Source organism: Canis aureus, chromosome 21 (genome assembly GCF_053574225.1).
Source record: "Canis aureus isolate CA01 chromosome 21, VMU_Caureus_v.1.0, whole genome shotgun sequence".
NCBI classification, from domain to species: Eukaryota; Metazoa; Chordata; class Mammalia; order Carnivora; family Canidae; genus Canis; species Canis aureus.
The window spans coordinates 50,113,508-50,127,114 of record NC_135631.1 but is presented as its reverse complement, the minus strand read 5'-3'; the positions used below and the strand labels follow the sequence as shown (position 1 = coordinate 50,127,114).

At 45.3% G+C, this 13,607-nt stretch overlaps 1 protein-coding gene across 1 annotated transcript in view; it reads left to right on the top strand.

The window, feature by feature from the left end:
* Positions 1 to 11,534, top strand: part of LANCL2 (LanC like glutathione S-transferase 2) — a 48,626-nt gene extending 37,092 nt beyond the window's left edge. Inside the window, exons 7-9 of the mRNA XM_077864149.1 lie at positions 6,213 to 6,389; positions 6,647 to 6,719; positions 8,868 to 11,534. Of these exons, the coding sequence (XP_077720275.1) occupies positions 6,213 to 6,389; positions 6,647 to 6,719; positions 8,868 to 8,971 (354 nt within the window). The 3' untranslated portion in view covers positions 8,972 to 11,534. The remainder of the gene's footprint in view (positions 1 to 6,212; positions 6,390 to 6,646; positions 6,720 to 8,867) is intronic.
* The last annotated feature ends 2,073 nt before the right edge of the window (positions 11,535 to 13,607 follow it).

The window sequence follows — 13,607 nt, the reverse complement described above, 5'->3', positions numbered from 1 at the left end:
AAAACCATCAATTTGTTCTCTGTATTTACAGGTATGATTCTGCTTTTTGTTTGTTTATTCATTTTTCTTTTTTAGATAATACATATGGGGGAAGTCTTAATGCTATTTGCCCCTTTCTCAGTCTGACTTATTTCACTTAGCATAATATCCACTTGGTCCATCCATGTTTTCCCAAATAGCATGATCTCATCTTTTTTTATGGCTGAGTAATATATATATAAACACACACACCACATTTTATCCATTCATCTGTCAATGGAAATTTAAGTCGCTTCCATATCTCAGCTATTATAAATAATGCTGCAGTAAACAGAGGTGCATATATCTTTTTGAATTAGTGTTTATGTTTTCTTTGGGTCAGTACCCAGTAGTGGAATTATTGGACCACATGCTTATCTCTATTTTTAAATTTTTGAGGAACCTCCATACTGTTTTCCACAGTGGCTGAACCAATTTACGTTCCCATCAATCGTGCACAAGGGTTTCTTTTTCTCCATATCCTCTCCAACACTTACGATTTCTTGTCTTTCTGAGTTTAGCCATTCTGACAGGTGTGAGATGATACTTCATTATAGTTTTGATTTGTATTTCCCTGGTGATTAGTGACGTTGAATGTCTTCTCATTGCCTGTTAGCCATCTGTAGGTTTTCTTTGCAAGAATGTCTTTTCAAGTCCTCTGCCCAGTAGTACCTAACAGTAACCACAATGAATGATTAGTCTTGGCAAAGTCTCTTTGTTTTGTAGAAATAAACAGAATTAATGAAGCAGAATTCATATTTCTACTTGGAAATAACAAAAGTTTCTGAATCAATTTTATTTTCCCTTTGTGACTAACCATAGTAAATTATTTAGAAAAATTGTGGGGAATTACCACTCATGATTTAGGCTAATTTTTTAGAATTTTTCACCCCCCCCCCCACAACAGTAACACCTAAAGTATTGAAATATAAAAGGCATGAGCATTTAAGAAAATAACTCAGTAAGTTATGATATTCGGTCAGAGCAAAACACAGTGAAATAAACTCTTTGCAAATCAGAAGAACTTTATGATTCATCTTCTTAACAGCACCTCAGTTTTTAAATTAAGAGAATTCTGTTCAAATTGCTGCCTCCCTTTTTAGAGGCTTTAGAGTGATTGTTGTAATTTCAGCGACAGAGATAAATCTATAATATCATACATATCCAACCATAATAGGAATGTACTGCTGACAAAAAAAGGACCCTTTGATACTCAAAAAAGATTGTATAACTGATAAAAAGTAAAAACTTTTGTCAGACTCGTTTTTGTCTTTCACACTGAAGAGGATAAGCAATACAAGGAGGCACCCTGCATGACTAATAGTCTTGCCTTCTGGGGGTCTCCCCCACCCCTACCCCTGAGCCAGTGGTAAGCAGGTAATCAGGAGCCGGGGCTTCCAGTGGGGCCATCAGTGTAAGGAGGTCCATTTCTACTAGCCCTGCTGACCAGCACTGCCATCTGTTTCTACCACTGCTAGTCACGCCGGGAGCAAACATAGCAGAGCTCTGCTATTAGCAATGCCACAGATGTCTCAGACCAGCTGCTACCTGTCCAGCTTTGGCTCAGAACATCATTTGAACCTCTGTCCCTGCTCTGCTTACTCCAAAACAGAAAGTTCTCTCCTAGAAAGCATGGAACAAAGACATACTAAGACCAATGAAGCTCAGTTCTGTCCATTTATATCCAGATTCTCAAACATGAGGAAGGCAAGGAACACCAGAATCTCTGGGGGCAGAAGGCATCGATTTTAATTTGGAAATGCATATATGGGGGATCCCTGGGTGGCTCAGTGGTTTGGTGCCTGCCTTCAGCCCGGGGTGTGATCCTGAGGCCCCGGGATCGAGTCCCACATCAGGCTCCCTGCATGGAGCCGGCTTCTCCCTCTGCCTGTGTCTCTGCCTCTCTCTCTGTGTCTCTCATGAATGAATGAATAAAGTCTTTTAAAAAAATGAAAAGGCATATATGGCGTAGTTTTACAATCAGAGGTGTGAGTGAAGTGTGAGATTCGTGTTTGACCAAGGCAGAGGATGGTACGGGCAGAGACAGGGCAGGGTTGGTGGGTGGAGGAGTGGAAATGCAAAGCTAGAGAAACACAGCTCAAGGCTCCATTTTCTCTCAAGTTATTGAGGTTTTTTATGTTTTTTTTTATTCATGAGAGAGACAGAAAGAGGCAGGGACACAGGCAGAGGGAGAAGCAGGCTCCCTGCAAGGAGCCCGATGCGGGACTCTATCCCAGGACCCCGGGATCAGTCCTGAGCTCAAGGCAGACACTCAACCACTGAGCCATCCAGGCGTCCCAACTCTCAGGTATTGTTAACTCAAATTACAAGCATCTGCATTCATTGAAGCTCTCTCAGAATTACAAAGTGCTTACATTTTATGTAATAAGTTTTCAACAGTTTCTCTTGCTGGCATGTGAACTCATGAGTACTTCAAGAATGTTTATGAAAGCATAGGTTTTCAGGTATTTGGAAGAATGCTAATATCCTTCACAAAGAAAACTGCAAATTGAGTCTAGGTTCACTTAATTTGTTTTCCCTTCCTATAGCTAATCATTCGTGTAGTTAGGTGTACTCTACTTTGTATGAACATATATTATTTGTTAATTTAAAATTATATGGGATTTTAAATGATCCTTGAAAAAAAATGTCAAGGTTTTAATAATAGTCTATGCTATATTAGGACTTTTATCAATTGCAAATGATTTTCTAACAAGGTCCATTGCGGACTGTATGGCTGGAAGCTATTTTGCTGAGCAGTTCTTGATTATCTGACAGTAAACTACAGGTAATGATAACAAATTCTACCTTCTTCTAACTGCACACTATGGGCCCTCTGGCATTAGCAGGTTTTGTGGCTTCAGGCACTATAAACAAATGCTAACATTGGTCAAGTGAAAATTGTGTTTGGGAAGGTATTTACAAACCTACTGCCCAGGAGAACCATGTCTGTCAAACCACAGTGCTACTGATGTAATCTTTTGATTCTGTGCTAATGTCTGAAGCCACCATGCCTTCCCCACGCCTATACCTACACGCCCAAGCTGAAAACCCCAGAGGAGAGCTGTATTAGAAATGCTCCCTGATGGTTAACTGTTGACCATATGTCAGAAAACGTTTTCATATAAACTGTGTTCCCAAAGCTCATTTGTAAGTTGATTATTTGAAGCATGGACTGTCTTTCTAGGAGTGCGTATCAGGATCAGCTGGAGAGATTCTTTCAAATTATACTTTCTTCCCCTCTTCCTCCAGATTTGATGCCTTCCTAAGTTTAAGCATCACTTTTATATAAATCTACCACACTCTAGCAATTTGTTTTCCAGTTGTTTCCCATTTTTTACTCTAACAAATAAGCTGCTATGAACATTGTTGTGTATAGATCTTTTTGTAGACGTGCATTTTCATTTTTTTTTGGACCAAAAACTAGGAGTGGAATTGCTGGATCAGAGAGGAACTGTAAGAAACTGCTTTTACTTTTTAAAAAGTAACAGTTGTTGTACCTTTTACATTCCATCAGCAATGTAAGAAAGTTCATATCTTTGGCAGCACTTGATACTGAAAGGCTTTTTAATTTTATTCTGGTGGATATTTCATTGTACTTTTTAATGGGTAATAATTTTGCTTATGTTTGTGAGTCATTCATATATCTTCCTTTGTTGAACGTTTGTTCATTTCTTTTACCCATGTTGTTTTATTCTTTCTTTTATCTTTTTATTATTAAGTTGTGAGAGTCTTTCATATGTCCTGGTTATAAGTCTTTGTCAGATACTTGTTTTGCATATATGTTTTGGCTAATCATAATCTTTATGGTATCTTTTGATGAGTAGAGTTCTTAATTCTGATAAAGTCTATGTTTTATCAAGTTTTTTTTTGTTTTGTTTTATCAAGTTTTTAATGGTAATTTCTTTCATTATCTTGTCTAAGAAGCTGTTAACCTAAAAAATAAAACAGCCAGTTATTTTACCAGCAAAACGGGCTTCTTTGAGAATAGCAGAGAAGTACATTTGGGATATACAAGCTGTGACAAAACCATAGGCCAATCCAACAAACAAAGGAGACAAACAGTATTTTATGGAGAAGGAAAAAGGGGGGAGAGGTTGTTTTGAATGTAAGTCCATTGGAAAAAAGGAGTTCGGGGTCATGACAGTTTCTCATTGGCAGAGTTGCAGGGGTAGTCAAATCGACTAGTAGGAGATTCAGTAGACCTTTTTCCCTATTGGGGCCTATAATCAGTGATTCTGTTCTGTTTCCTCTTCTGTTGGGGTCTATAATTGACAAGTCTTATGGAACTAACTAGAGTGGCGGGCTTTCCCTTCTCACCTCCCACCTCCATCTTAGTGAGATTTCCCTTTATATGTCACAAAATTTTACTCACCCCCAGGTTATACAGTTAATATTCTTCACACTGCAAGGTTTTAGATTCAGAACTCTGAATAAGTTTTGTATATTATATGTATATTTTATATATTAGGTTGTTATATGTGAGGTAAGAAGAGAGATTCTTTTTTTTTTAATCAGGATATCTGATTGTTCCTACATTGTTTATTGAAAAGATGTTTATTTTCCCCCATTTGATTGATTTGATGTCATCAATATTCATAACAAGCCACTGAGATGAAGAACTAGTAGTATCCTCTTATAGTTGAGAACACTGAGACATAAGAGCTTGAGCGACTTGTCCAGGGCCAGGCCACATAGTTAAAAGGTGACAGAGCTGAGATTCAAACTCAGGCGCTCTGACCCCAGAGTCCCCATCTCAGTTGCTTTCATGAGTTAGAGTGTTGCTTCCCACCCTGGTGAATAGATTCTGCATCAGGAATAGTGGGTAAAACGCAAATGTCTCTCTCTTTCCCCTTCTCCTGCCCTCTGCAGACACTGATTCACATAGTTCATCCCTTTTTTTTTCTTTTTTTTGGCCACTACTAATCAGTCACAGGTAGATGAATCCTGTTTGCTACCCCCAAGGAGATCATCTCTGGTGACCTTTTTGCCTCAAATTCATTGTCCAAAACTGACTTACACTAGCATGGAATGAGCGAAGCAAGTGGAGATTACTGATAGATTCTGAAGGAAGGACTAGAGACACAGAATAAATGAAATGTGAGGAGAAAGAGAAGAAAATTTAAAAGGTAATTTGAGGAGGCGAAAACCGCTTCCTCCTGCCAGGCAGTTGTCTTCACTGAGCTCATTTGTGTCTCTGCATGTAAACCACGGAGTGGAGGCAGTGCCAGTGAGTCCTGCAGCCCAGCAAGTCTGCTCCAGGAACTGCAGGAGGCGTCGTGCAGGTTTCCCTGGGATGGATTATGACACAACTCCCAACGTGGAGAGTGCCAGGCCCTCAGGGTCTTACAGATAATGTAGCTGCCCCAGGATATGGAGGATTCTTGACCTAGGTGACAGGATATTGCGGAATCATCAATCCCTCAGTTGACTTCAGAAGTTGACCAGAAGCAGAGGTTTTAGCACTACAGGTTATATTGCTCTAGGAAGCACAGAATGGTTATTTGTGACGTAACCTCTTAATCAAAGAGTTTCTGGTAGCTCTTGTTTTCATTTTTTTTTTTTTAAGATTTTATTTTTTTATTTGACAAAGAAAGAGAGAACAAGAGCGCACAAGCAGGCAGAGCAGTAGGCAGAGGGAGAAGCAGATTCTCCCCTGGGCGGGGAGCCTGATGTGGGGCTTGACCCCAGGCCCCAGATCATGACCTTAGCCGAAGGCAGACGCTCAACTGACTGAGCCACCCAGGTGCCCTTGTTTTAATTTTTTAACTGAATTTTAGAATTGCTTTTGCAAAACCTCGAACAAAGAGAACAAGGAGAAGAGATGGGCAGATTGTGAGGTGCTGTACTGTGATGTTCCTGGTAGTTTTTGTTTTGCCCCCAGAACTATTTCAGGTTTCTTAATGTATCATTTACTCACCAGAAAGAGAAACTATTTGCTAACTCATCACTGAAAACCTCTTTTTTTTTTTTTTTTTTAAAGATTGTATTTTTTCATGAGACACAGAGAGAGGCAAAGACACGGGCAGAGGGAGAAGCAGGCTCCCTGCAGGGAGCCCGACATGGGACTCGATCCCGGGACTCTGGGATCACACCCTGAGCCAAAGGCAGATGCTCATCCACTGAGCCACCCAGGTGTCCCTGAAGTCCCTAAAAACCTCTTTTTAACACTGCTTTGCTTTTTCATTGCCCAGGTCTTTAAGGAGGAGAAATACTTGAAAGATGCCATGGAGTGTAGCGATGTCATTTGGCAGCGAGGTTTGCTTCGGAAGGGCTATGGGATCTGCCACGGGACAGCTGGGAATGGCTACTCTTTCCTGTCCCTGTACCATCTCACGCAGGATAAAAAGTATCTCTACCGAGCTTGCAAAGTAAGGAGTCTTTATCCAGCAACTTTTGAATACTCCAGAGCATGCACAAAATCCAAAAATACAGCTTCTCTCCTCTTAACCTGTTTTTCCCACCTCCATGGTCTCCCCTGTGTCTCTAGGATAGCCATACCCCTGGCCTGTCTTGGCATGTTGATCCCTCTCTGGTGCTCAGGAATCTTCTTCCTTGGGTTCTTGGTGAATTCGTTGTTGCCTCTTCACCAAGTGAAATCTCTGCTCTTAAATATGTTTCTTCTTAGTTTGCAGAGTGGTGTCTAGAATATGGAGCACACGGGTGCCGCATTCCTGACAGACCCTATTCTCTCTTTGAAGGTAAGAGTGAGCAGAAAACTCACTGTTTAACTCTCTGCCTGAGTGAATTTGGTCCTTCTGTGTCTCTCGGCACCGGGTCAATTACGTCTGCTCTTACTTGAGTAATAACTCCACAACTGTAAAATAACTGTGAACAAAATAGTTTATTGCTAAAACTATATTGAGTCTCTCTGCCTTACCTATATTGTGCACCTGTTAGTGCCCTTCAAATATTTCTAAATCTTTTCGTGAAGGATGCATGCTCCACCCCACCAAAGAAGAAAACAAAGGTTATTTCAGCATGGACCACTCTAGGGTGTCATGAGTCATTGTCTATTTCTAATAGGTTCTAATAAGTCAGTGGTTTTCAGATTTCTTAAGCTACTAGAACCTTTTCTTCAAACAAAAAGGTATAGGGAACTTTGGGAACAACCCAAATATAGGAAAACAGCTAGTGACACACACAAAATATGAATGAATTGCAAAATGATTGAGGGAAGAAGCCAGACACAACAGGCTGTGTATCATGGGGTTCCATTCGAAGGACATTCTGAAACAAGCCAGACTAATCCATGCTGGGGATGGCGACAGAGGTAGGCTACAGAGGACACACAGGAACTTCTTGGGGGAGGTGATGGAAATATTCCATATCTCTTGAGAGGACTTTGGTTTACACAAGTGTATGTATTTGTCAAAACTCAGAGGAGTCCCCTGAAGACTTGTGTGTCTCGTTGCATGTAAATTTTACATCAAAAGAAAAAGTATAGGGCCGCCCGGGTGGCTCAGCGGTTTAGTGCCACCTTCAGCCCAGGGCATGACCCTGGAGACCCAGGATCGAGTCCCATGTCGGGCTCCCTGCATGGAGCCTGTTTCTCTCTCTGCCTGTGTCTCTGCCTTCTCTCTCTGTCTCTCATTAATAAATAAATTAAGTCTTAAAAAATTTTTTTCAAGTGTTTTTTTTTAAAGAAAAAGAAAAGAAAAAGTATAAATAAAAATCCAGTAAGGGAAGAATTGTTCTGATTGAAAAGGGAGATGAGAGGCCTGTAGGCTGGAGCCGGCTCACAGGCTTCCTCGCCCACCCTCCTGTAGGTCAGTTTAAAGCCTGATCTTAATGCAGACTGCAGTGACCTGGAATGGGGATTCTGATGAAAACAAAGTTCATTTTCTTTCTTTTTTTTTTTTTTTTAAGATTTTATTTATTTGAGAGAATGAGCACGTGAGCAGGAGGAGGGGCAGAGACAAGCAGAGTCCCCACTGAACACAGCTCAACACAGGGCTTGATCCCTGGACTCTGAGACCATGACCTGAGCTGAAGTCAGATGCTTAACCTATTGAGCCACCCAGGCACCCCAAAAACCAAGTTTATTTTAAAGTAGCATTCGTGTGTGTGAGTGTGTGAATAATGGAATACTATTCAACCATAAAAAGAATGAAATCTTAACATTTGTAACAACATAGATGGAGCTAAGTGAATTCTGCTGAAGCAGAGTAAGTCAGTCAGAGAAAGACACCATGTGATTTCACTCCTATGTGGAATTTAAGAAACAGAAAAATCAAAGGGAAAAAAGAAAAACAAACCAAGAAACAGACTCGTAACTATAGAGAACACACTGCTGGTCACCAGAGGGAGGGGCAGGAGGAGGGGAAACAGGTGCTGGGGATGAAGGGTCCACTTGACAAGCGCTGAGTAATGTATGAAGTGTCGCATCACTGAATTGTACCTGGAGCTAACGGTGTATGTTAACTATACTGAAATGAAAACTCAAACTTTCTCAAAAATTAAAGTAGCATTCTTAAAATCTAAAGAAGATACAAAATGCAGCCTTTTGTATGGACTAAGAATAAAGCTTTGAGAAAGGAAAGTTTCTTGTTGAAATAGGGATAGCAGCACCCATAACTATTTAGGGAGCCATTCTGTTAGGAGATTAAAGCCCAGATTTTTTTTAAAAAATAAGACAGGGAAGAAAACTTACTGTTATCTGCTGGGTGCTAATATCAGAATTTCTTCGTTCCATTTTCTGCTTGTTTTTTTTATGAAGTCATTCGTAAAGTCCTCAGCGCCTTTTCCATCAGCGTCACAGCCCCTGGTACAGGAAATGATTAAAGGTCAGTGTGTTTCCGACCCTCCCCATGTGCCCTTTAGTAAGAGGATCCACATTTACGTTGCAGGCATGGCCGGTGCCATTCACTTTCTCTCCGACATCCTGGCACCAGAGACCTCACGGTTCCCGGCCTTTGAACTTGCTCCTCCGCAGAGGGACAGAAAGATATAAAGTGACCCCTAAGACACCTGTTCGGACCAGAAGCCAGATTGCTCAGTGCCTGACACAGAACCAACTGTGAATCCTGAAGAAGGAAAAAAGGAGAAGCACACACCTTCCCGGGCCCCTGTGTTGCAGAGACCCTCGTGTTCGAGCATGGACGACAGAAACCATCCCATCCACGTTTTGTAGCAGTGTCCCCCTCACTGGTGTAAAATACGAATTCTTCACACCCAGCCTTCCGCAGCATTTGCATGTTTCTTGGTGTTTGTTGTCTGTAGGTGTAAGTTGTTCCAAACAGAAAGCCCTGCTCTTGCCATGAGCCCTGAGCTGGCCGTACGCGAGAGCACGGCAGCAACCCCTTCTCTGTACATAATAGCTAAAGTGAGGTGTCTTGTGTATTGGCAGGGACTAGTCAATGGTGTCTCTCTTACGTGTCAGAAAGCTTCTCGAAGGTGATGTCCTGGTGATACTTTGTCAGCGCTCCTGTGAGTACTGTTCAGACAAGCACGAGGCAGAGATCGTTCCAAACGCTGAAAAGAAACAGAACAGATAAGAGGGCTTTTGCTGGAATGGCTGGGGGTGCGGGTTGAGCCGTTGCACAGGGTAGTTGAACGCTCCCACTTTGTGTCTTGTGTTCACCCTCAGTGTTTTTACGAGGCCACCGGGCATGCAGGGCAGCTCTCCCGGGGCTCCCTGTCCTCAGCACAAGTGTCGGGCCCCTGTATGGGGCTCCTGGGGCTCCTTTGGTCCCAGCACCCTGGGCAGTGGGCTTGGTGGCAGAGAACATTCAAGGGAAGCCCTTTCATGGCCACATTGTAAGTCAAGCAGCAGTGATGAAGCTTTGGAATTCTACATTTGGTTTATGGTGTTAAAATTGACGGCACCTCAATTTTATCAACATCATAACATTATTAAGTTCAGTGGATGCAATTCCAGGTGGCGATAAGCAGATAGTCAACTGTTCCCATGTCCCTACAATTAAACTTACTGCAAAGTTTCCTGAGTTGTCACACTATAAATTTGGGAGGAATACAGTCGTTTTTTTGGTCTACTTTTGGGTGATTGAAATCTCACGTTTGTTGAAACCTATTAAGCCAAAACGGGATTAGTCTGCATTTATACATAGGGAAAACGTGAACCCAGAAAGTTGTGGGTCTGACATGTTTTATGTAAAAAGATGGACATTAATTTGTGTAAGCACACCCTCATGGGGATTTCACTTTTTAGAAAATTTTGTCATCACGATACGAGTGGCCTAGGACTTTCCATGTACTTTTCCTCTTGGGAGCTAAGGCATGGGTTCTAGGAGCCTAGACAGGCTTCTCTGGCCGCGTGGTCCCTGTCTAGGAGGGACGGTCTAATCATGTGTCAGCCCTTGTTTCCACTCCTATCATAAAGGAGCAAGAAAATCGATGTAAAAGACAAATCTCACGCGTATGCAATCCGTAGGCTGCTGCTGAGCCCTGTCTGTGGGGCCGGCACCCTAACATGTGACCTTCCATCTCTAAATGATGCCTCAAGGATCCCTTCACTGCAGACACTGGGGTTTTTGTTTTTGTTTTTTTATTTTTTTAAGGATTTTATTTATTCATGAGAGACCCACAGAGAAAGGCAGAGACGCGGGCTCCCTACAGGGAGCCCCATGCGGGACCCAGTCCTGGGATCCCGGGGTCACGCCCTGGGCAAAGGCAGCCGCTCAACCGCTGGGCCCCCAGGAGGCCCCCAGACACTGTTCCTAAGATGATTGCCTTCTCTCAAGGTAGGCTGATGGCTTCCAGAGCATAAACGCTCATGGTCACGTGTTAGCCAGCCCCGGGGCCTGCTCCTGTGCATCTCGGGCAGCCCGCCCCCGTCGGGCAGCCCACCCCCGTCGTCCTGAATGCGTTGAGGGGGGCTGTCAGGCAGGAGTGCTCACCCGACCCCACAGCCCAGCCAAACAGCACTGCTCCCTCCCTCCGCACCCGCCTCACCCAAACCACGCACACGCACACGCTAGCCCGCCGGCCTCCAAGGCCTTGCCTGCCTCGGGGCTGCAGCTGAGAGCTTTGCCCCACCTCATTCCTTCCATAGGGGAAGCCGGTGGGACTACACAGGGGTGCGCCCCGACACGCCCCGTACGGCCTGCCCCACCTGGAGCGCGGAAGCCCTGATCCTGGACAGGTATCTCCAGACCGGAAACAGCAGGTGACCCACTTCCCTGAGCCTCTCACCACGTATGACAAGTAAGCATTAGGCTTCCTTCTGACGAATGTACCGAGGCCCGCTTCCTAGCGCCTGCCCCGTGGCTGCGGCAGGACAGGCCCAGCGTCTGTCCCCGAAGGCAGGGCAGAAAACGGCAGCTCCTTCAAGGAGCAGACGGCTAGGCTCACGGTTCTAAGTGTTTGGAATTCAGATCTCGAAACCTCTCACAGTGATCCCTTGACTTGTCTGTGACCTCCAAAATGTGTCTTAATTTAAAAAATAAATGTATGCACAATCCCATTTTAAAATTTGAAAGAAAAAAAAGGCCAATGGCCACAAAAAAGTGTGTGGGGTTCTTTGGTCTTGTTAGTAAAGAGTTTTGCGATGATGACTTGCGGGCTCCTCGTTTGTTCTCACCTCTGTGCGCATGTGAGTGAGGTTTGTTCAGGGGCATCCGTCACGGTTGCGAAGATTTCATTCTCCACTTAAACGCAGGGCAGCTGCCATCCTTACGACGTCCTGATCGTTCAGTGGAACCGTAACTGAAGGTCTCTGCAGGTGCAGCCCCTGTGAACCCCAAGGCTCCCTGAAAGCTGGACAGTGATGGTAAGAGCAGCACAGGCTCAGCTGGTGCAGAGTATGGGCCTTCTGGTGACACGCGGCGACCACGCCACTGGAGGTGGCACACAGCACTGTGGGAAGGCGGGCAGCCTGGCCCAGGGTTAGCACTGGGATGGAGGACAGACCCGGACAGTTCTCGCCAGTGGTCCTACTCCGACTTGCACCCACTACCCCTCCCCTAGGTGCCCCCCGCCCCCCAAAAGTAAGAATTGAAACCTGGGCGAGCCCTTGAGCAGCAGCATGTGACGAGGACAGGAGCAGCAGGGCCCCTTTCTCTGTCCTGTCCTCGGCTCCAGCCTCCTGCCCTCCACCTCCAGGCCGGGGGTGTGGGGGGACTCCGTGTAACTGTACTGCTGTTAGCATCTATTTCTTCATTTGCCGAATTCACAAAAGCAGTGATCCGACCTGAGTCCAGGTTCCCTAAACATTTTGACAGACGGCCCTTCCTCCATCCCCGGCTCTGCTGCAGCTTGGAGGGGCCCTTTCATGGGCCTCAAGTCCAGCCTGCAGCTGGGTTGTCGTGGGGATGGGGCCACGGTAGTTTGGGGGAGCCAGGAGCCCACTGGATTGTGTGTGACGGTTTATATGCATCTGCCTATGAATATTTACCCGGAGAGAGCGTTCCTAGTTTCTTCAGAGCTTCAACGTGGTCTTGGACTCCAAAGGGTAAGAACTCAGATTCTGGAGTAAAGTATGTCCGCAAGCTGGGCTTCGAAACAGGGACGCTGTGGAAGATTGGCCCGGCAAGGGCATCGGACAACCCCAATCACAGTGGAAGATGCCACCCGCAGTTCTCAATTTTTCCATAGCACGTTGACTTAAGGAGAGCAGATGTCAGTATTCAAAATCACTGTCCCCTCCTGATGCCCATCAGCCTGCTAGTCATCTGGCCCATGGCCCCGGAAGTCAGTGTCGCATCATTGCCCTTCCCTATCAGAGCAAGGTTGCAGGCTCCTTCGAGGCCCCGTTTCACCAAGACTGACTCCCTGGAGTCAGGTCACTGGAAGCAGCAGTGATCCCAGAGGGCTGGGGATCTGTACACAAATGCTACTTGGAGATGGGAGGCTTGAATCCTTCGTTCAGCACAGGTTTGTCGCACACCTCCAGGGTGCCAGGCATTGTGCCAGGTGCCGAGAGTGACCTGATGGACACTCGTGGGCACAGTCCTCTGAGTTCACAGTCCAGCTTGCTGAACACCTGTCGGGAGTCAGTAGCCTTGACCGGTCAGATGCACGGGAGGCCCCCCACTTTGCGGGACACCACAGAGCTCCTCCGAATGGTGGGGCGGGGGCAGTAGGCCTCCCGGGTGAAGATTCCAGGTAAGTGCCCACCCAGCCTTGCAGTGTAACGCCCTCTGGCGTGAAGAAGAGGCCAAGCCCCACCATCAAGGGGCTTAGGTAGTGGAGGTTACGAACCTGAACGCCTGTGTTTACCTCTGATTCAATCACTTGTGTGAACTCAGACAAATTTCCTGAGCCTCAAGGTTGTTTCTTGTGTTTTTTCCCCAGGAAATCAGGGCAATAATCAGGACCGCTTCATTTGGTTGGTGGGAGGGTTAAAATGAGCTAAGTTGAGAACGTGGCCACATGTAAGTGCTCTGTGGGGGGAAAGGAAGCTGTAGTAGCTTTACGTGAGGAAACAGGCTCACTCCCCGAGGTAGTGGAATGAAACCCAGATCTGTGCAGCTCCAGAATCCCGCGCTTCATGACAATGCAGTATCACTGCTGCCCCTGGCAGCCTGGAGCTTCCGGCCAGCTATGCGCGTGCATGTGTGTGTGTGTGCATGTGTGTGTGCGTGCGCGTGCAGTGCACACCTCCCTGCCCCAAGGTCTTCCAAGGGGAG